Here is a 25,466-nt window from a genome sequence, read left to right as displayed (position 1 = left end):
TGCCATGGAAATATATCTTTAAAACAATGTATAATTTTTTTTTACTTAGATATAATGGTATAATATAAAAGTTTAAATGATAAACCCATGTCTATCCAATTGTGAGGTACAGTATCTAAATTCTTTAAGATGGAGCATCTGCATCATATTAAAGTCCATATGGAATTAAGTAAAATCAGCTGATAAACAAATCATATTCATAAATAACCAGAGTGGTAATGCTGTTTTTATCTCTGATAAATTATAATAAGTGGCAATTTAATGAATACATGTCTTTTTCTAATAACAATCTGTCCACAAAAATGTCTTGAATACATTCTTTTACTGTCACTCATTCCAACATTCTTTGTAGGATTGTAGGAGTTACCTCCCATTATTTCATTTTGACATACAAATTCACTGGTCAATAATAGCTCTACTTTTTATTATTTTTTTTTTACCCAACAGTGCTAGCAACATATGGGGTATAACCACCGCTTGTGCTCTTTTCTCTTCTTGTAGACAGTTTGTTTGTGACCAGGGTTCAGCCGTTCATGACAGTAACATGACAAAAGCTCATTGTAAACCACAGGTTTGTTGTAGTGGGTGTGGACCTTGCTATCAGTACACCTACACCAAAATATATTAAATTGACATATTATCAATTACTAGAATTTTATAGAAAAGCAGCTTTACAACAAATTTTATAAAACAGTTTTCTACCCATAGTTAGATGTATATATTGTAGGCCTACTAGTTCATGAGGTTACTATAGTAACAAAGGATATTTGCCAGTTACAACTATTCTTAGTCTTGAAGGGAACAATCTGAGTCACACTATCTTATATGTAGGAATGTGGAGTTAGACAATATACAACTGATTGCATGTAGACTTGAACTCCATTTTAAAGCCAAGTGGATCAAGTCAGGAGCAAAAAAAACATGTCAATGTGAACTGGAATCAGTTCTTTTCCGATGAGTTTGTTGATAGAAACATAGTTTAAAGAAAAAATCTTGCTCTTTCGACAAATCTTTATAAACAATGTGATTGTTTAACTGTTGACAATACTTAAAAAATAATTACCCTTGCCACACCTAGTTTTATATTTCTATCATTGACCCTTTAACACACACACTTTACATGGTAGGTACCATCTGTTAGCAGAGTACACAAGGTGTTAACTATATTATTCATAATGTTCAACTTGACCATTACTAGACACATGCATGCATGAACAGGACAGTCCATGCTAAAACTGAAAACTGATTGTGAATATTTTGTGATTTTGCAAACTTGTATGTGTGGCAACCAAATAAATGAATGTTCTGTATACAAGGAGAAAACTATGGTGGCTGATTTGTATCATGTTGTGATGTCGTGGTGGCGCCCTTCATAGGGCGACAACCCAACAACACAACATTTTAACCCGACAATACAACATTTTCACCCAATACCACAACATTAAAAATGTTGTAATGTTGCGTAAAAATGTCGTATTGTCAGGTTATAATGTTGTGATGTCGGGTTGTCATGGTGTCGACCATATTCCTCTTAATACTATAATTATGTACACTGATCCTGTTGTTGGTCAAGAAAGTTCCCCAGGATTTTGCAGTGTGGTTTCTCCCTGTTGGTAGTGCAGCACAGAGGGCCTGGCAAAGAACTGTGCCTAGTTGTGTAGATGATACAAAAAAAAAAAACAAGCTCATGTGTACACAATGGCGTGCATATAAAAGAATCCTCCACAGTTTAATTTCGATTAAGAAATGCCACAGTCCAGTCCATTAAAACTTTCCATCATAGCACTCTGCACAGGGTATGCCTTATATCTTCAAGAGTCCGAAGGGCACAGAAAAGCAGGCAAATTGAATGAAATGAAATTGGGTTTAACATCCTATGTTCTGCTCTGACTAGGCTAATGAAGACAGGCATACGCTATACAGTGACACTTTTATATTGAATTCCAACTGTCTGGGGGTCTTTTATGTGCACGCTGATGTACACGGAACCTCGATTTTTCATCCCATCTAAAAAAAACATTACGTTATCCCTTTCCTGGCCCTCGGGCTCTACCACTGTAAAGAGGCCGGAAAATGCCTGATGAGCTTTCTCGGCCAACACAGGGAACGAACACCAGATCTCAACGTTCGCGAGCCAATGTCTTACTCACTAAGTCACCGTGACTCCCAGAAAAGTAAGACATTAACCCCATTTCCGGAGTGATAACTTTAATGTCAATCGGATAGTAACTTTAGAGCGTCCACAAGATTTTGAAAGTGATCAAGGGCCATAACTCTGGCTGCAAATTGCTGCAAATCAAAAGGCCTTTTCGTCTCATGACCTTAAACACTGTGTATAAATTTAAAGTCAATCGGATATTAACTTTAGCCTCTAGAGCATCCAAAAGGAATTGTGGATGCCAGATCGATGACAAAGTTTTTACTTTGCATGTTTATTGTTTGTTGGTAAACTTGTCAAAACAAAACAATAATTATAATGACAATATAATCTACCTAGGTATATAATACCTCCTACATACTCTCGCCAAATACTGTGGCATTCGGCCAAATATGTTACCCTTATTATATACCAGTAATAAAGTCAGTTCTGTGTATTGTACAGTAGCCAATCCCTTGACATTATCAGGTAGTTGCTCACCAAAATTAATAGGAACTACATTATATTCTTCTAATTTAGTCCTTTGACATTTCTGGCTAGGAAGCCACCTGCTTTGGGGTATCAAATTCATGTATTTTCAATATTAGATAAGATACTTTGTATATACATTCCCTCTCTCTCTTGTTTATACACAGATTTTACTTGTTTAAATATCTAGTTAAAATGATATACCAGTTCAAACATATACATGACACACAAAAAACATGTACCATCACCATCATACGTTTGTGACCAGTAATATTAATATCATGATTACAACATTAAACCATGTCTTCAATACAGATTGGGAGCCACAGTGGCTCAGTGAGTAAGACATTGGCTTGCTAACCTGGAGGTACCCTGTTCGATCCCTGTATTTGGATTTCCGTCGTGGTTCCCACTTAAACCCCATTTCATTTCATTTTTAATACATATCATGGGTGGGGAGTTAAACGGTTGTATCAGGCGTTTTTGACTAAATTCACTTTTTTGCTTCTTGAGAATCAGAATTTCCTTATGCATCTTTTCATTTAATTCGGAAAAATGTGTTGGGCTTTTAATTTCTGTCTACAGGTATTTCCAAACATTTCCACAAATTTAAGAGATCACCATTATATTCTCCATGCCCTTTTCATACAAAATAGACAAATTATGCTAAACCTTTCCAATGCTGTCAATTGTTCAAGTTATCAACCTAGATTGGATTCATATTCACAAATGAACTTTAAAGTAGCTAAGTCTCTAACTCAATATCATCCAAAATCTTCAACATTGAAAACGCTTATTATTACTCAATTTAAATCAACATTGATGCTGTGATCTTACTGGAAAAAGATGAGCTTCTGATACCATAATGCGTTTCAGCCCCAGTTGTAACAAGAGACTCGAGGAACGAGGCTAGACACATTGCACCAAATCAAACGGTGTCGCCATATTCTTATCTGGAGACCATGCCCAATAAATACTATGTAGACTGGAATAACCAGACGCTAGAAATTTGCATTCGATTGAGACTGCTGGCTTATTTCGCCGAACATAACTGATTTGAAATTAGATTATAAATGGAAACCATTGAATGTATATACATTCATATTACAGTATTATACGTGTTGCGACCCAATTGTGTCAATTTCTAGGTTCCAAATGTTAGCAATTTAGCTCCTTAAAATTAAGTTTATCAATTTTGTTTAATTACATAATACCATTTTAATATACATTTGAACTATATTTTGATAGTAATTTTCCGGCGTGGTTCTCCCTTGTCAGTGATGCAGGACGGAGGGGCTGACAAGGAAAGCTGTCTAGTCGTTCGGATGGGACGAAAAACCGAGGTCCCCTGTACACATTGGCGTGCACGTAAAAGATCCCTTGGCAGTTGGAATTCGATATAAGAGTAGGCCGTAGTGCCGCTGTCCGGGCAAAATTTCCCTCATAGCAAACTGTATGGCGTATGCCCGTCTTCATTAGCCCAGGTTAGGAGCAGAACAGTAGGACGTTAAACCCCATTTCATTTCATTTCATTTTTTGATAGTAATGATGATGTCATGACTCTATCGCATGTTTCCATGGTAATGCATGAAGGATATTATTTTCTCATCCAGTTTTATATTTTATCCAACTGTTATTCCATACATGTATTAAAGCTTTAGTTTGAAGTAATTATCTCTAAAATCAGTATACTAAACTGGTATGCAACTTTTCAGGGAGGATACTCTTGTTTTTCAGCATTTGCTTGAGAGTATGTAGTGGAAGTTGCAAAGGAGTTTCTAATGTAAGTTAAATAATGTCATTCATAAAATAGTCTGTAATGTCAGTTGCAACATAATCTGTAATGTTAATTGCCAAATGGTTTGTAATGTCAGTTATAACATAGTCTGTAATTTCATTTGTAACATGGTTTGTAATGTCAGTTATACCATAGTTTGTAATGTCAGTTGTAACATGGTTTGTAATGCCAGTTAAAACATAGTCTGTAATGTCAGATGTAACATGGTTTATAATGTCAGCTATAACATAGTCTGTTCTGTAATGTTAGTTGTAACACAGTTTGTAAATTCCATGTATTTATAATAATTAGAATATTGAGCTTATATAGTTTATTAGATAGTTTATATATAATTTATAAGTGATATTGATTGTGTTACAGCTGCTTTATGTTTATAATACAATATAAAATAATCAATATCAACACTGGCAAGATATGTGTATATATATGATTTACATTCCAGTTCATTAACATATTATATTATACAATATACAATACACAAACGTATCCCTGACAATACATATATTATTACTTTATTTTAACCAGTTATGCATAATATGGAAATATGTGATTTTTCTGACTAAGATATTGTAATTCTACAAGTCAGGTTATACACCTGTAAAGGTGGATTGCAATATCTTAGGTTTTAGAGCATCATGATAATTGATAAGAGATGAGCATTCATTTACTTTACCATAGTTCAATCATATATAAGTCTTGAGCAGGTATTTTTTTTTTTTTTTTTTTTTAAAAGTCTACCAGTTCTACACCTACATGAATGCTATAGGATGTGTTTGCATCTCTGTAACTCAAGTTTATTCTGTTGCCTGAAAAGCCTGTAGCCATAACAACAAGTATCTTTATAAACCTGTCTAAGTGTAATGAATTCACAGCCTTGTCTGGACAGTGAACTTACCAGCACCTTTAATCATAATATTTACTTATCCTTATTTAACTACTCAGTTATAGAACAACCTAATGTGAACTCAGGATTAAGAATAGAGTTATTGAATTCACTTGATACTACTATCCTGTTATAGTATATATACTTAACCCACCCTCTTTACATAGAAATATTGATAAATTCATTTTATCCCACATGAATCACTGGAATGACTAATGTTTTATATGAGTAAGTAACATCCTCATATACATGTGCATGTAGTATGAGAAATTATGACAGATAACTTAAAGGAGCTAAATCACTAATATTTTGGACCTAGAAATTGGCACAAATGGGTCGCAACACATATAATAATGTAATATGAATTTATATAAACTGTTTTACATTCAATCGTGTCTGAAATACGCCAGAAGTCTCAACTGCAACTCAGTTTCTAGCATCTGGTTATTCCAGTCAACACCGATATTATTTATTGTGCATGCTCTCCAAATAAGAACATGATATCACAGTTCAACATGACTTGTGGAATATGTCTAGCCACATTTTTTGAGCACTTTGTTACAAATGGCGCTGAAACGCATTATGGTACACGATTCGTGTACCAATGGTAAAATGTTTATTTTGTCTTAAATATTGGATATCAGAAGCCCATCTTTTCCAGGTAAGATCACAACACCAATGCTGATTTAAATTGCAAAAAATTTTGTGTTTTAAATGTCGAAGATTTTGGATCATATTGAGTTACGGACTTAGCTACTTTAAGCATTTGAAAAAATACATGTACATTAAAGTATCTAAGTCTGTAACTCAATATCATCCAAAGTCTTACACGTTGAAAACACGAATTATTTGTCAATTCAAATCAACATTGATGTTGTGATCTTACCGGGAAAAGGTGGGCTTCTGATATGCAATATTTAAGATAAAATAAACATTTTACCATTGGTACACGAATTGTGTACCATAGTGCGTTTCATCGTCATGTGTAACAACTGACCAGAAAGAACGAGGCTAGACATATTCCACAACTCATTCAAATGGTATCGCCATGAGAGCATGCGTAATAGACTGGAATAACCAGATGCTAGAAATAGCGATTCGGGTGGGACTCATGCCGTATTTCACTGGAGATAACTGATTTGAAATTAGAGTCAAAATGGAAACAATTGAATGTAAATCAGTTTATATACAATCAGATTACATTATTATATGCGTTGCGACCCATTTGGGTCAATTTCTAGGTCCCAAATATTAGCGATTTAGCCCCTTAAACATAAGATGATGTTGACATTCGAAAAGATCACCCTATTTGACTGTACAAGCAGATGTGGATTTCTTGTATGAGGCAGGGCATGCTTACTCTTTCTAGAAATGTCTGCTATATTGGTTTCATATTCAGTCTGCAATATTCATGTCATCTTAAATCTTAAATTCAGACTTATGAAAAGAAAGATATGTACATAATATATATATATATATATATATATATATATATAGGCTACAGTAGCCGCTACATACTATTACTTATTATGCTTATAACTATATTAGTTCCTTTGTGGGTATAAGATTACAAATTTATGCAAGTTCACTCATGATATATACATGTACAAGTTCACTCATGATATATACAAGTAGGCATACCTTAGTTTTAGATGCTATTGCAAACATTTTCAAAAAACTAAAGGTTACATCTGTAGGAAAATACATCATGCAGTTACATGAATTATATTTACATGACATGAACAGCATAATTCAGCTATTTCTTCACATTTTGACATTTAATTTACACACTTAACCTCACTTTAAACATGTAAGGATATATGTGTATTGTATTTTCCTATATCAGCAAAAAAACTCAGTTTATTAAATAGTTCACAGTTTCAAACAGATTTAGGCATTCCAGTCAGTGAACTGTCAAGGTATAACAGTGTAATGGTATATTGACATTTAGTAATCACCTCTCTATGTTTACTTAAACTAACTGTAACCAGTAGATTAACAAACTTTTTCTTTTTACATTTCAGAAACTCGGATGTCCCCTTGATATTATACACATTACCAGCACTTAACTTGATATACATGTACATTAATACACCTCATGCTGCCTGGAATCAAATTAATTTGATGACAATTTTTATAAACTGGATAGGATTAAGGAAATATTATGAGAGAGAGAGAGAGAGAGAGAGAGAGAGAGAGAGTTCAATTTTACTTCAATAACTCACTTGCAGTGAGAGGAAACCAGAGGACCCAGAGAAAACTCCTTGTGTCATGTTCAAGTGGAGAATCAAAACCATGCCACTTCACCAAATGACAAACCTTGTGATTTCACGTGTATGCATTAAACCACTAGGAACCCCCTCCCCCGAAATATCAAAGGGTATCAGCTTTAAAATGTGTCACAAATCGATAAGTCTATAAATAACCAAACATTATGAATAGTCAAAAACAAGGTTGAATACAGACAAAATTAACCACACACACAAGTAGTAAAACTTTGCAAACTGTAATTACATTGTTTGATATCTCTGACCAGGTCAATTCAACAGGTTATCATAAGGTCAAGGTTGTTTTTTTTAAATCTCTTAATCAAACCCAGCTACCAGGTGAGATCATGAATTGAAAATCAAAATGTACAAAATACACTAAAAGAAATCTTCACAGGACAATGTGCAATGCACCATTGAAACAAAATATAAAATCCTTTATCACTTTTACAAACTGCATAAATTAAATCCAATATTGAATATCTCTTAGAAGTGTGAATGACTGAATAGCACAATATAAATTTGAATATCAGTTTGAGCAGATATACAAGTATGCAAACAGTTTTATCAGATAGTATATATTTGATAGTATTTTATCTACATTTACCTCATCACCATTTACATCAGTATGATTCTTGTCAGTTTCCACTTCTGGCATTTTGATAGGTATTTAAATCTTTGACAGTGTGTGACTGTAGCCTAAAAGACCTCCAACTGTTGTCTATATATGCTTCACTATAGCTATTAAGTACACAACTAGGCAACGAATGGCCTCTTACTACCGTAGATGTCCTGATTCTTTACAATTTTATAAATGAGTCGTCTGCTCTGACCTTTTTAGTACAGCAAGACAGTTATTCATGTAAACTGGGAAAATCTCAACCATATATTAAATACAATATACTCAGATATAGAAATCAATATAACCTTTATATCGCCAAGCCTGGTATAAATTGATTAAATTTATTATAATATACATTCAAAAAAAAACCTGAATGCAGATGGTACACATAATTAATTCAAATTTGGAAAATGTAGTCCTATAAAATTGTTGCAGACAGAAAATTGTATTTCTATAAAATTAAATAGGATAAAATTATTGACAAAACTTCATTATATAACCACTGGTAGAGATTGCAGACACTTTAATTTGAATCAAGTATAGTATTGGGCCTAGTTATATTTAAATGTATATCTTAAAAGTCAGTTCATGATGCAACAAGCCATCGATCAATAGAATTCAGAAGGCAGAAGATCTTTCAAGTGAACGTCTTCATTAGCCCAGTCTGTCAAGTGATCTGTTAGTATCAATATATAGCATTTCAATAGATAAATTTATAATGATTCTATATTAGTTGAAGTTTGTATTTCTTAACCCATGAAACTTAAGTCACTAGATGGAACAATCGCTCAGATTAAACTGAATTATGCAGATTATCTCCCCTATTTGGCTACTACCATGTAGATAATTCCAAAATATTTATACTTGAATGTTACTGTTTAACAGTACAAGCAAATAAACTAATGATCTATGCATGTTATATTTGACTGTTATTGTTTAATAGTACAAGCAACTAAACTATGATATATGTAAGTTATGTCAAGTTTCAGGTAATGAGGTAATGGTAACCAAGAAGTCTAAAGATAAGCGTCATTGATATTTATTCACTCAAATATAATTTATAATTACAGATAAAAAGCTCAACTATGGACAATATGATCTCCAACAAGTGAGTTATTAATGATTTAGTATGAAAATTGTACAATATGCCCAATTTTTTTATATTTACTAATTTTCATGAGGATAACCAAATCTTTACAATATGTATGAAGATTCTTCATATATAATATATTATACCAAATCGGTACAACTTTTGGGAAATAATGACATTACAAGGTATTTTACATCTTATTTAGTAACTCGTTTCTCACCTTTGTACAAATTCTACAAAACATCTGATTAACAGGAGCTCAATGGACATATTTAATACATGCTGAAACATGTACTTGAAAATAACATAATTATTTTGTGCAATGCAATCTACATTCTAATTCATTATTTACAAATTCTTCTGTGTAGTGTTTACCTAACCAAAAATACAGGTTACAATTTACATGTAAGAGCAACATTTTTTGTCCACAAAAACATTCAAAATGCCAGAATATAAAATACTGTTACACATAACTGATTCTAACCACAAATGAATGGGATAATTGAGAGGAATTCGGTTGAAGCTGCAATACAAATTTTTTCAACTTTTAATTTATTCATTGATCCAACAACTCTTCCATAAGACTCCACATTTACATACATGTACATGTATTACTACAATGGATGCCTAATAGATCCATAAGACTCTAGCTATTGTTGTTCATCATTAATAGTCAATTATTCCATCTTTGTTTTACAGATATTGGCAACATGTAGGATCAGTATTTATTGATTCTAACTATAGAATAATCAGTCAAATGACTCATCTCTTCACATTATCTTAACAAAAATCAATTGATGACATATCTTCTATACTGTCTTTGATGTTCAACAATCTTAACAATTTGTCTACAGAATTATCTAATAGTCTCAGATCTTTGGATCCAAATTAACAGACTATAAAAGCATATTCTAGTCGTAACAAGCATTATCACTCTATCACCGCTCATTAACTAACCACTGTCACATTTAGAATCTTAGATTATGGGTGAATGTCTAATAAGAATGGAATCGAATAGGGTTTAATGTCTTGCCAACTCAATAAGCTTACTCAGGTCTGGAAATAATGATTTTAGTTGTACCTGACCGGAACTAATGAACTACTACTAGACATTTAAATTACTGTGCCAGTCATAAACATGTATTAAAAATATCATTTAAAACCACTGAAAAAAGAAAAATCTGTGCAAGACAAAATGACAGGCACCACAGACATTGTGTCTGACAATGTCTGTGACAGGTGCCTTATTTCTAGGCTTTGTCATTTTGAGACAAACATGGTAATTTTTATTTCTATGGTGCAATGCAAGGTAGGAGAATTCTGAGGAGAATTCTGCCTGAGCTGCAGTGTTTCCACATATTAAATATTCTTTATTTATGTGCACGCCATTGCGGACCTCAGTATTTCATCCTATTCCACCCCTGAAAAAACCTAAAGTTTCTTCTTGACCCACACCCAGTTTCAAACTCAAAATTCTAGTTGATCGTCCAATGCCCTGACCAGTGGATCAGTTATGAATGAGTCGTTGCAAATCAATATTCAGTAATAAATACGAGCTTATACAAATAATGCACAGGATCAGTAAGAACGTTACTGCTGACTCGTCATACTCAAATATCAGGAGTTAATCAATTAAAGGAGAGACAGAAGGATGTCTGTCGGGAATCTGTATAAAATATTCCATAATGGTGCCTGGTTCTGTTGTATACGTACAGTAATCAAAGTGCATGTATATATTACTTGTTTAAAATGTGAGCAAGCTAGAATGATTGATTGTATAGTCAAATAGCAAACATATTATTTTTTATTTTATATTTTATTGAAGAACACTGCAGCATTGCATAGCAACTGGCATAAATGTCATTGATATTAAGAGCAATTGTATTGATTTTTCTGCGTATTCTGTCAGATACAAAGACATACTTTCTGAATCCTATGTTAAACATACATGAAATTGAGAGAACCAGTCTAGTCAAGAATATTAGAATATATTATAACCTTTCTATAAATACAATGTACCCAGTTCAAACTTCATAATATATCGATCCCAACTGATCTATACATGTCAGATTTGATGACCTGGAGATATTTCACTATTGATTTCAGGTTTTATTGTGAATGACAATATTATGGAATGTCTTCTTTTATTCTGTAAATTGGGTTTCAATATATTAACCTTTTTAAATGTTATCGACAAATTAATTAATTTAAGTTTATTGCATTTTGTCTGGAAAATGGGTGTTATAACTTATACCTGAATTATTTGTATTCCTCTGATCAAATTTATCATAAAAACTGAAGAACCAAATTAGCCAGGCATGCTCATCACATTTAGAATAACAGAAATAAGGATGAAAATCTTACAGTTACAGTTTGTATATTTTTGTGGTATTGATGATTTTCTCCCTGACCTTTTGCCTTCCTAGTAATTATCATGTGTTAATCACAGCTGCAATACCTGGTATATATTATACAATTAAATACACTGGATTTCTTAACAATGCTTGCCTATAGCACTTGTAATGAAATAAGGTAACCTACCGATTTCATCTGGATATTTAAATTAAAACATAATCCACTCCTGTATTTTCTAGCAAACAGAATTGAATTAATAGCCTAGTTTTCAACAATCTTTTAATATAGCTTTAGTACATGTAGTATCTTCTTCTGTTTATTTAATAAACAGATGTTAAAATCTATTTATTTTTCATCCAGCTTTATGATTTTAACAGCAGGAAGTCAACTGTATCACGGTATGTGCTGTTCAAGTTTCCTGGTATACAACATCTAATAATAAGATAGAATAAAGACATGAAAAATATCAAACTTATCATGTATGTATATCAAATAATTTTTTTTATCCAGTAGATTATAGTTATTTAGTATATTTAAGCAAGATCCATATCCAGATAACACTATATTTCACCCATCAGAAGCTTAGAATGTGACAGGTGTTGACCTTGATTCAGAAGATGGTTCAGCGTCTTTAGTGGCCTTTAATGAATTAACATACTTAAGAGTTTTTGTATTATCTTATTTTTAATCCATGTCCCTTTCATTATTTTTGTTTCTTCAATTTCTATCTCATTGACAAAGACAAAACAAATCAGACCTTTCACATATATCTCAAACGTCAACAAGCAGTTTCCATGCAAGATACGCCCACATTTTGCAATATGGACAGACAACAATCTAAAAAAAAATAATTAATTTTTCGTACAATAATCCTGGAAGTTATGATCCAATATGCGCAAATATCGAAAGGAAGTAAGATCTGTGGTTATAATAATAATACATTTTAAGTTTCCATAAAATTGTATAAAAATTGTTACCTCTAGAATTTCCACATGCTAAACACATGATATTTTCGTATAATCAGGGGCCATAATCCATGAAGTTACTTTCTGATACGTGTCAATATCAAAAGGAAAAGAGATCTTCGGGATATAAACCTATATTTCAAGTTTCATCAAAATTGGATAAAAATTGTGACCTATAGTGTCCACATGAAAATGTGAATCAAAATAAAAAAAAAGTGAGAGGAATCAAAAAGCATTTGAAAAACATCAGCTTGTGCTTCAAATTTCATTTGAGTAGCTGTGTATTCTCTGAGAAAGTAAGTTTTTACACTTACAAAACATTAGATGCTATAAAAGATGCTTTTGTGATACCCATGAATTGATTTTAACCACATGAAAATGTTGGCTTATAAAAATATTTAATACTTTATTGTAAAGACAGTTATTATGTAATTAAGCACATTTGAGTATTGCCCCAACCCCCTCCAAAACAAAACCTTCACAAGGAATGAGCCTTTGTGTACGAAAAAGATAGAATTATTAATGATTTGTTAATTATTAGTTCATGACCTATGTGAAATAATAAAAAAAAAAAGGTCCCTTCACGAGGAATGGGCCGTTGTGTACAAAAAAGATAGAATTATTATTGATTTGTTAAATATTAGTTCATGACCTATGTGAAATCAAAAGAAAGTGGAATAGAAACCAATTTCAATTTTTACATGTAGCAATAGATCAATTTGAATAATTTAAATGGAATTTTTTTTTTTTTTAAACAAACATACTTCTGATTTTCTGTGGAGAGAGAGAAATAGGATTAACGTCCACTCGGGACTAACACATGGTTCAATTTTATTACAATAATTCGCTTGCGCGTAGTGGTCTTTAGCAGTGAGCAGCAACCGGAGGACCCAGAGAAAACCCACAAGGTTGGACAGGCGACCCTACTCGTTGACAGGTACAACCAGGGAATAGAAACTCTGCCAGTTGACTCAATGACAGACCTTATTATACAGCACGCACATGTTAACCAATCGGCCATCCACCCCGATTTTCTGTGGACGTTAAAAACTTTAATATTTATTAATCGTTCATATCTGGGCTTTACTTTAGTGAATGTTTATTTTAAATAAAGATAATGAAGATGGAGATAATATAGTGTCATGCTACCCCTGAATGTATATTATTTCTTAAGACAATATTTGTTTTTAGAAAATTAATAATCCTTGCCTTAGAATATCATATACACTAACAATTTTAATCACAGTCAAATTAACTATAAATACCACACACATTCTTATCAAATTTTAGATGTACAAATATACATTTTATTGCTTTTTCTGCCAAAGATTTTTTAAATAAAGATATGTACATATAAAAGTAAAGTGTGTGACAAGTGATGAAATACAGACATACTGGTACTCATCTTGATTATTACTATAAAATTGTTTATAGTTATGGGCAGGGTTTTAAGAGCATTTTATCAGTTTGTACAAAGTTTAGTAGATGTTGAAGACATGATTTACATAGATGAATTTATGTTCTCTAAACACTTTAAACAAACTGTATACACTTTTCTTGCAGTTCCAGCTCATAAAACATTATTACTGTCAACTATTTTATGCACTTTCTTTAGCTATATTAAACTTTTACTGCAGATTTAAATTCAAAGGAAGTGAAAATGAAATGGGGTTTTAACGTCCTACTTGTTCTGCTCCAACTAAGATAATGAAGACGGGCATATGCCATGCAGTGTGCAATGAGGGAAATTTTGCCTGGACAGCAGCGCTAAACCTACTGTTATATCAAATTCCAATGGCCAAAGGATCTTTTACGTAAATGCCAATGTGTAAACGGGACCTTGTTTGTTTTGTCCATTGCCAACGACTATACATTTTCCCTTGCCGGGCCCTCAGTACACACCAATTGTTATTCATTTACATTTACACATGCAAATGAGCCTACAGTATGTTACAGGTCAAGATAATGAATAGGCAACATTTTGATCTGGGGTTTTATATCTTTCATTAAAAATTTTGAGCAAGACTTTATTTTGAGAGATAATTGATCATGTGTTCAACTGTTCATACAACAATAAGAAAAAAAAAAATTGTAACCAAACAACTACCCACTCTATATTTCAAAACAAAATTTAATCATTACCTCAGATCTATAATAGGCTACATTGTACTTGGTCATTTGTACTTGATAACTATAAGAGGATACTTACCGAAACATTGTGTTTGGTTATAATAAACCAACGATTGTTATAATAATAATTAATAACCCAACAATTGTTGTCTCATAAAGTGTTAGTTTTTCTATACAATCTAAAATAAACTTACATATTCTCTGTGAATCCATTAAAATGAAACTTTGACATGCAAAAAGTTTCATTCCCTAACCATTTATTCTAATCTTATTACTAAGATTTTATTTCATGTATTATAATCTCATCTTCCTTTAACAAGTTTAACAATTATCAATAAATGTAAGTTTCATCTTACTATCACTTGAATCCCTCTTTACCTGGTATATATTTAATTAAAAATAAACATTCTCTTCACAGTAAGTTTACACATGGAACACCTAACAATGGTCTCATTCACAAACGCTCACAAAATATACATGTACAAGGACCTGACAAAGTCCTTTGATCTTTTACCATGTCATCCTCTTTGTCCTTTTCATCAGCTGATAGATAAATTTACATGTGTGTTTATAACATACAATGTATCATATCAAATAATTGACAATTAACAAAAATTTGATAACGCTGACCTTTGAACAAAATCAACCTATAAGCCTGGAGTATTCAACAATAATTATTCAATTCTTTGGGGAGTAGAAACAACTGTTCCATGGCATAGGTCAATAATGAACCATTTAATGGTTTATTCCATTTAGCATAAGAATAAGTCATAAACTAACAGGTACAAAGCACATAATAGCTAATCAACTTAATGAGATACAATTATGCACACATAATACATGTATGTGTGACAGCTGTAATGACCCTGTCCACTAGCTGTCACAAAAACATAAACAATCACTTTTATTGCAACATAAACAATCACTTTTATTGGGTAACTTTTTACAACACCAAGCTAACAACAGTATCATTTGCAACAGTCTGACATAGTACAAAATCCTACAGAAATTTTGAGATACAGAAGTAGCATATAAAATACATGTTGTGTGTGTTTGCAAACGGAGTTACCCATTGTTTTAAACGCTAACTGGTACATGATGAACTACATTTTACATGTACTTTAATTACAAGTAGCCACTCAATTTAGATACAACTATGTGTAGGGTGTGGGGGTGATACTTGTATGATACAGCATTAATTTCAATGTGCTTAAGCCATGCTTCAATCATGATAAACAGATTCAAGTAGACCAGAAAAATTTAAATTGAACCAAATGGCTCCCTGACTTTCAGTTCCTCTATCTGGTATTCTCATTATCTACTGTGTCCATACAGTCCATCCATCACTGTCAGCAAATCCCTAACTACCATCTCAACTTTCACTGTTACCTAGACCTGCACAATATTCCTAATTAATGTTATCATAATCAAAGCCAAGTCTTAATCAACCTCACAAATACTGCACACTGTTACAAGCTGTGTTATTTTCATATGGTAAAGAATAAATACTCTCTGACACCCTTCAACACTCACCAATTCTCAAACTGGCAATAACACCAATATAAATATTCCAGTGACAAAATTATATCTTGCAGCTTTCTCATTCAATTCAATTCAAAATAATGAAAGTATCAAATAAAATTGCACGTGTATAAATAGATCAATCATGGTTAGAATTCTCATAAGACATCAAGCCCTGTTTGAAAATTAAATATGACATTTAATAAGGTTAAAGAACTCACTTGGCTTCTGGTAATATAAGCCAGATCAAAGAATTGTCAGTAGCACTTCATCATATCTATTTTACCATTCTGACATCTAACTACAACATGATCTTAACTAGACATATCTAGTAATGCATGTTTCCTAAAACACAACTTAAACTCAAGGTAACAAATGGTAAATGGAGGCCTGTATACAAAAGTTCTAGTAGCACTATGAGTATACTATGAAATATAGTAGATATTACCCAAATAGAAATTTGATAGTTTTGTTTTAGAAAAAGGGTGAAATTTTTGGCAAACCAAAAGCTTCATTTATTACCAGATCTTCTGTGATGCATCACCGATTTTTTAACAACAGAATGATTCTTGATTATAAATGAATAACATACTCCAACACTATCATCTTAATATAAGTCTTATTCATTCTCCCTTACAGATAATCTGTTAATAACTTTGAAAGATGTTATTATGATAAACTTAGGCTAGTCTAGGGTTATTTTGTAATGTACACATCTAGTATTAAAGTGAACATGGATGAAATTAACATTTTGATTAGGATGAAATTCTTTATATGATTTGTCATTATGTTTGAAGCTTTAGAGGCATGGATCTGAACAATGTGATTTTATGTACTAAAGATATATCCTGGTGAATCTAGCCAATGTGCATAAAATAGTTTAAACCCACATCACACTACACTACTGTACAATGTACACCTGTGAAGGTCTTTAACTGGACATTATGACCACTGATCATTTACCGGTAATAATATAATAGAGAAGTAGGACAAAGTTCACTGCAACAAAGATAAAGTCAATAGACTTTTTCACCTCTCTCTCATCTGTCTTTGTTTTGTACTCCAATGTTTGCCTTATACTAGCATCTACTACAAAGGACTTGGTAACATACAAACAAATCTGTCTCCATCATTCATCAAATTTGTACCTTTTGTAGGTGAAGTTTCAAGACACTTATTTATACTTAATTAAGAATAAGTCCAGAGATTTGGCTTGATATTGTTTTAAGACTGTAACAATTATTTCTTCAAAGTAAGCTTATATCTTCAACATTAAGGGATTGTAAAAGGAATATATTAGCCATAACTCTTAAGAATATTTTTACTTCATATAGTAGTGGAAAAATGTAAAACATTCTTCTGAGCACTATGCATTAGCAAAAGCATAATAATGCATCTTAGATCAGAATGCATACATTGTATAACATGTGAGGGGTGGAATCTAAACTAAGATCTATCTTATTCAGTGTTAAACCTTATTTGCTAACCTTTGGAGATGATCAAAAAAAATCTAGTCCATGTTTGCTAACCTTTAAAAAAATAATCATAAAGAAGCTACATGTAAATGTAGATCTATGTGTAGTTACCTATATAACCTTAGTAAATAAAATTGTGAGTATATATATTACATGTAAGGTAGGCTAGTTTGAATATATCTAACATTATGTAAATAACAAATACTAACAGGTGGGGATAGGACATAGGTTATGCATACAGGGACGACCTTTCTGTTTCAGCTATATATTCCTGTAATGTATGTTTGCCCCCAACTAATAGAAGTGTTGCGCTTGCTGGTCTCGGCCAACCCTAGAAGACAGATGACTAGATAATTATCACTCTAAATAGTCAATTGACATAGCATTTCATACAAAAAAAAATATCGCACTAGAGGTGTATTAATTGTGCATTATTATACAAGTAGCTTTTCGTTGACAAAGCATTTCTCTAGTCTAAATCATAATTAACAGTTACACTGGGAAAAAAGTGCGGCAGGACAATTTGTCCATACTACCTCACTAAAAAGACCAACAGAATATTTATTTCAATATCAATTTGCTAATTACAGAAAATTAGACAAATAGGTATGGTAACATAGAATGTCTATTTATAGTACCACAAGTATATGGTGGTACTGTACATGTGTGGTTGGTAGTATTGAATTAGTATTGGGTGGTATTACAATGTAGGTAAATCAACTGGTTCCTGTTCGGAAAAAAAGAGTAGTGAAAAATGTATCAAGCTTTGATAAAATTAACTTGCCTGCCATACCTCAACAGCTCATATGAACTGATAATAAAATAAGCTAATAATATACAGGAAAAAAAATAGACTACATGTAATTATGTTTATAGCTTTTTCGAGAGAGGTATTTTTCCTGCTGACAATTTAATGAATACAAATGTATGTACTATGCACAACTATTGAATACATGTACCAAAAGAGGACAGCATATTTTCATTTAATATCATCTTTGTGATAAAAATGGGTATTGTGATACCAGTATTTCCTTTTTCAACTATTTAAGATGTTGATGCACACACTGATTCAATCCATCTAAGTTTAAAGCAACTAGCAGATGTTACCATTATTCTTTCAATCACTGTTCATACAATACAGATGTAAATATACCTATTGATTGTGAGGGAAAGGGACCTACTAAGCTGAAAATTGCTTTTACATCACCATCGTTCGATCTAAGTTATCTCCCTTTATCACCCAATACATTTAACCAGTATCAAAAACTTACTCAATACAAAATGATTAATTTATTAAAAATTAATTATTTATTATTATGTTTTGCTATTCCACATATCAGTACCCTCCTTTATCAATGATCCATTAAGGCTTTACTATATAAAGAAACAATTTTTTCAAACTGTCCTGGAATAAACTCAATTTTAATGAACCAACTGAAGTATTTGGTCCTTTTTAAAACTAATTGGTATTGCATCGAGGTATTTGGTTTTTACTGGGTAAATTATCCTACCAGATGGAACATAACAATTCAAGGTACCTCTGCTGCTACAAATAATATTTTACAAGCCAACACAAAAGTATCTGTCAAATTGTCAATAATTTTATTACAAAATTCCCCCAATACCTTCAAAATTATAAACAAAGAGCAACTCTGAATGTTCACTAACTTGCCCTTACTGGTAAATGTAGTGTAGTTCAAAATACATGAATAATTTATAATCTGTCCACTTCTAAAGTCAATGTTCATCAAGAAATAGGATTTCAATTGTTTGCAATAAAAAAAATTGCAGACATAAAGAATAAGAATCATGAATCAATATTACCTACTGATAGATGCAGCTACTGAGTTATTATTACAACCAAAGATGAAAAAAACCCAAAAAAAACAATTAAAAAAAACCTGATACAGTGTTGCATCAATAACCCTATCAGAACCTAACCACATGGAATAAATTAGTTAATAATAGTTGGGGTATAAATAATACAATGTGATTTGCATGTGTTAGTATTTTACAAAAACAATGTTCTTTAGTGGGCTCCATGCAATCCATTACATCATCCACACAATGCATAAATTACAACTCCATTGATATGGTAACTAATCAAAATTCGTTGCCAGTGTATTCAACCCTCCTTACAACTCAGTTGACAGTGTCAACAAAACGTGACCCACATTCAACAATTTCAACACAGTGAGTGACATCAAAATTACTGATTCAAAATTACCGATGTTGTATTTTAAAGTATATTCTCAACAAACAAAAGGAGTGCGTGGATAACAAATTAGACTGACGTGTCCTGGAATTATATATTTCATCAGAGAGCCTCACAGTCATCACTGCCATCCCATATTTCTAACACACTGGAATCGTTTTGAATATAAAACATCTCATCATAATGCTTACCTGCAAATGAATGGGTACTTTTTTCACCGGCGTTCTGTTACTCATTATGATTTTATTGTGAGATCAAAGAAACGTGATTTATTCCACATGTGACTTCAAAAATAAAACTAACAACTATTGTACCAAAGGACGTTATAACCACTGTTTAGTTTCACTCAACAAGATCACTCACTAGTCTCGGAACTTCCAGGAAATTATCACCAGATTCCAACCGAAAAAATACCACGGGGGTTGGTTGGTTCTTTGTTAAAATGTCGCCACTCTGTCTTATAGCACTCTAAAATGTTCCGAGGATTGTAGATAAATTACAAGTGCCCCTATTCTGCGTAATAATCCTTCAAATTAACTAGCGCATACAACGGATACTGGAGAAAATATAGCGACAGTGTAAAAATGGTTCCCGCTCAATACGCGACCGTATCGACGTGCTGCATTCGAGTGGCCCTAACCATGAATTATTATCATAACTTAGTCTGCCTGCCGGAACTACTATTTATAAGCGCACGAGACAACTATTTTCATAATAGATGCACGTGTTGCAGAAATGACAGGAGCAGACGAAAATATTAAACCATCAAACTGGGTCGGCGTACCGCAGTGAAAAAGACTTGAAGAGACCAATCAAATTAATGTGGTTCACCTCTGTTCATATTAATTTATATATATTAGCAAATTATACTGAATTTCTTACACATATTGGATCTAATTAATTCATTTATACCTGTGTAGCCGGCCTACTCGCTACTGCAATTACCCCCCCCCCCCCCAACTCAACCATCAGGCAATAGGCCTACATAGGCAATTAGATGGGTTTTAAAAAAAAAAATAACCTCCAAATTTATCTGGGTAGACCATCATTATTCTATTTCCTAATTAACAAAATATCCAATTGACAATATATTATTATTAAGCAACATAGTGGTAAATTTGAAACCAGCCTGACACAATTATTTTAAATGAAAGAGATTGTAGATGAGAGAAGGAAAAAACAAAATACTTTAATCTTTAAAATTTATTTGGTAAGGTATTTCAGAAAGGTAAGTTATTCCAGAAAACATCTAATTTATTTGGGGTTGTGGTAAGTATTAATATAATATACTTGAAAAATACACCATTTCATATTTAAAGGTGCTGTTCGAGATGGGTTACAGACATAATGGACATAAACCAAATTATGGCCATTTTGACCAATGCAAATTTTGTCTATTCTGGTTTATGGCAATTGTGACCACATACCTTCCTGATTTCATAGGGTTTAAATATGCAAATCGAATAAGTCTTATTTACTAAAGTTTACCATGACTGGTTCCTTTATACCAACTCATCAAGTAATGGAAAAATCCAACCAACAACAAACAGACACTAAAAAAAAACATCTATACTTCAAAAATGAATATATATATATGTAGAGTAGGGAGATATTTATATAACAGCTGTTGAGGGATGTCAGACTTCTTATGTTACCTTCCAAAACACACGCCTAATGACTCAACCTACACATGTAAGAGGTTCAGAAATAAGAAACAACATTTAGCTCAGAAAACCAATATATTATTTAAAGCACCAAATTTTCCATCAACATATTTACATTCATGACTTATTGACATGTTTCTGCAAAACTATCTTTTAAAGTTTAGAATTTGGTTAATTTTCCTTCTTTGAAGAGTAATTAATATCTTTATTACTTTCTTATCTCATGAAAATAACAAATTCATAATCCTGGAAAGCTCTATATTTTCTTTACATATGAATATTTGACACATTAAAAAAGCAGAGAATTGTATTCCTTTATTTTTCATTTTTACTGGAAAATAAAGAATACAATTTTACCTGTAAAAATATGGTTTAAATTCCCCATTGATACAATAATACTATAATATACCTGTTAACAGATTCACTATAGAAAAAAGTTTATGGATTTCATGACCTTTATCAAAAGATTAGGAATGGTTTTTAGGTGTCAAATGCCCCTTGGTGATCTCTTCATGACCTTTGTAAGACACTATTGTCAAGATATTAGAAAGACATAGATAAAACAATGTTATAAGCTAATTCTATCAGCTTTGTTCACTAGACCATTGTTAATCCAGTTCAGGAACAAACTAAATCTTTTATCTGGGACAGCTTAAGTTACATAATGTCACTAATACAAAGGTTAGCAAAGCTTCACATAGGGGTGGACTACCCTACAGGTAAATTCAAACCGTGTCCTGAGACAAAGGGGATTTTTATAGAAAACAAATTAGTTATGAGGGGGCCTTCATACCTGTTGTCATTAGTACTTCACTTTTTCTTTTCATAGATATGTTTTACCAAGCCAACAGTGAGGCTGATGTCCCCCGCCAAAATCCCAAAATAAATAGATGACACATATTAATTAATCGCACATCTATTTTTTTCAAAAGTATCGAGCAATCAAACTGATTATCAACTATACTATACACTAAGTTTCATCACTCTCTATCAGACAGAATCAAAGTTATCTTGTCCCAAAGCATCAACCAAGGAAATTGCTTATCTCTGCTTAGCTTTAGCTCGATATGTTAATCATTGAACTCAGTCAAGACGAACATCTTCATCAAGTTTAAACATTCTACCTCAATTAGAAGCAGAGTTGTTATGTTCCAAAGTCTTGACCAATCAAAATGCTTATTGCTCCTTGGCCTAAGCAGACAATTCTCATCATCGAACTTAGTCAAGGTATTGATCTAATGAAACTATACACCAAGTTTCATCACTCTCACTTAATTAGAACTAAAGTGTGTCCCAAAGCATCAAACAATCAAATTGCTTATCTCTACTTACCATAAACAGAAAATGCTCATCTTCACACTCCATCAAGGCATTGACCTGCACCAAGTTTGAACATTTTAGCTCAATTAGAAGGAGAGTTATTGTGTTCCAAAGTCTCGGCCAATCAAATTGCTTATCACTCTGCTTACCCTGAGCAGAAAATTCTCATCATCGAACTTAGTCAAGGTATTGATCTAATGAAACTATACACCAAGTTTCATCACTCTCACTTAATTAGAACTAAAGTTATCGTGTCCCAAAGCATCAACCAATCAAATTGCTTATCTCTACTTACCCTAAGAAAATGCTCATCTTCACACTCCATCAAGGCATTGACCTAATAAACACCTACACCAAGTTTGAACATTTTAGCTCAATTAGAAGGAGAGTTATTGTGTTCCAAAGTCTTGGCCAATCAAATTGCTTAACACTCTGCTTACCCTGAGCAGAAAATGCTCATTATCGAACTTAGTCAAGGTATTGATGTAATGAAACTATACACCAAGTTTCATCACTCTCACTTAATTAGAACTAAAGTTGTTGTGTCCCAAAGCATCAACCAATCAAATTGCTTATCTCTGCTCACCCTAAGCAGAAAATGCACATCTTCAAACTCCACCAAGGCATTGACCTAATAAACAACTACACCGAGTTTCAACATTCTAGGTCAAATAGAAGGAGAGTTATTGTGTCCCAAAAAGTGTGACGGACAGACAGACAGACGGACGAACCAATTTTAATAGTCCCCTGCTTTCTTTGAAAGATGGGGGACAATAATAAAAGACAAAATAAGCCTGACTACCAGAATATGGGGACATTTTCCAGATGTGGATTTCCTCTAAGCCAAAACATTTTACAGATTTTACAGTTAATTTCATAGGTCAGTTAGGACTACTTGTTTGCTCCAGGTCTACTAGGTCAACTATGCAACCTAAAAACTTTAAAATATGATATTTCTAATCAGACTAGGAAAGATGAAATTAGGCCTGAACTGAATATTAAAGCTGCTGATCATCATTTAATGGATTTTAAATTCCAGGCAAACTACAAAATGGTTCAACTGCATTTGCTATTTACACAGGTATGATGAATTAAAAATTGAAAATTCTTAACATTTAGCATCCTCTGCAGACATTATAAAAAAAAATTAAAAAAACAGTGCCGCCTATAAGTGTTGGGTGAAATTTTTTGATGAGACTCTTTTTATAATTCAACTGAATCCATGCTGGGAGATTATCTAGAGTTCATATTTTTTTTCTTTTTTAATAATTTTAGGAGAGGGGTTTTATATAGACTAAGTCTGTTCCCCAATCCCCAATAAAAATATTGGTTATAATATAAAAAAATTTAAAAAATAATAATAATTTTGGGGATAGATTTTAGCATTAAGCTGTGAAAAAGTTAGTTGTTGTTCGAAAGATACAAATGACGATTAGCATTTTTAAGCTAACAATAACTAGAATAAATAAATCTTATCATGTCTATTAGCATGTTATTTGCCCATCAGAATTCTGTAAATGATGATAATGTGATCGAACAAATGACATTATTTTGAGATTTGCAATAAATAAAAAAAAAGAAATCTCAACCTAATGCTAGGAAAGTTTATATTTTTCCTGGTAATCTTGACATGACTTTAACAAAAAGAGCATTAAGTCATCTTTAGATAATCACCATACACAATTGGAACTAAATATTGTAAGTTAGGCTAGATACCATCTTGTTATCATAGATAGTTAACATGGATAGTAAAGAGTTATCATTCAGACATAGACTAGTAGAGAGAGAGAGGTGACCTCTCAGGACTAACATAAAGTTCAATCTTGTTTCAATAATTCGCATGCGCATATGGGTCTTTAGCAGAGGGAGGACCCGGAGAAAACCCACGAGGTTGGACAGGCGACCCTTCTCCCTGTCACATACAACCAGGGAATCAAAACCATGCCAGTTGACTCAATGACAGACCTAATGATACGACACCATGTACTAGCCATTTGGCCACCCAACCCCCAGACTAGGAAAGAAAGCAGAGGGTAGTGTGAACTCTAAATGATCATAACTATAGTTGGGTCTTAAAAGACTAAATTACCTGACTAATTAACTGGAAGAGCATGAAAATGCTTTTGTTTAACTGTATATTTACTAAAAGTTTGATTGACTTGTTGCCAATGCTCAAAAAAAGTAAAAATGTATATTATAAATAACATTTTTCTTTTTTTGTTCTTTCAAAACTTATTTTGTCAAACCAGATAAAAAAGATCAAAAAAGAAATATCACAGAAATTTTTTTAAAATTGAATACAAGCATGGGTATAATGGTATTTTATGACAAGTGAATTTCTCATCAATTTCTCATGGTGTGGAGTGGTATTCATATTTTGGTACAAGAGTACTGCTGGAGTTACTTCCCCTTGATCACAGAGCTTTTTAAATACAAATTCATTAACACCTTTTTCAAAAAAATAATAATAATACAGCTCGACAATCAGATTAAAATCAATTGTTTTTTTTCAATTTTATTGTACTCGCTTCTACT

General features: G+C 32.4%; 1 protein-coding gene across 4 annotated transcripts in view; it reads right to left on the bottom strand.

Moving 5' to 3' along the window:
• Nucleotides 1-25,466, bottom strand: part of LOC126824807 (dihydropyrimidinase) — a 54,486-nt gene that overhangs the window by 14,247 nt on the left and 14,773 nt on the right. Inside the window, exon 1 of one of the 4 annotated variants that reach the window (XM_050554194.2) lies at nucleotides 20,139-20,577. The exons of 1 other annotated variant lie outside the window; for it this stretch is intronic. In XM_050554194.2, coding sequence (XP_050410151.1) covers nucleotides 20,139-20,183 — 45 coding nt within the window. In that variant the 5' untranslated portion in view covers nucleotides 20,184-20,577. Of the gene's footprint in view, nucleotides 1-8,181; nucleotides 8,369-11,827; nucleotides 11,965-20,138; nucleotides 20,578-25,466 lie in introns of those variants that run through there. 2 more of the 4 variants (XM_050554196.2, XM_050554193.2) reach the window with 2 other exon arrangements.

Source organism: Patella vulgata, chromosome 6 (assembly GCF_932274485.2).
Source record: "Patella vulgata chromosome 6, xgPatVulg1.2, whole genome shotgun sequence".
In the NCBI taxonomy this organism is placed as follows: Eukaryota; Metazoa; Mollusca; class Gastropoda; family Patellidae; genus Patella; species Patella vulgata.
Note: the sequence above shows the minus strand (reverse complement) of the source record. Positions and strands in the feature narration are given on the sequence as shown.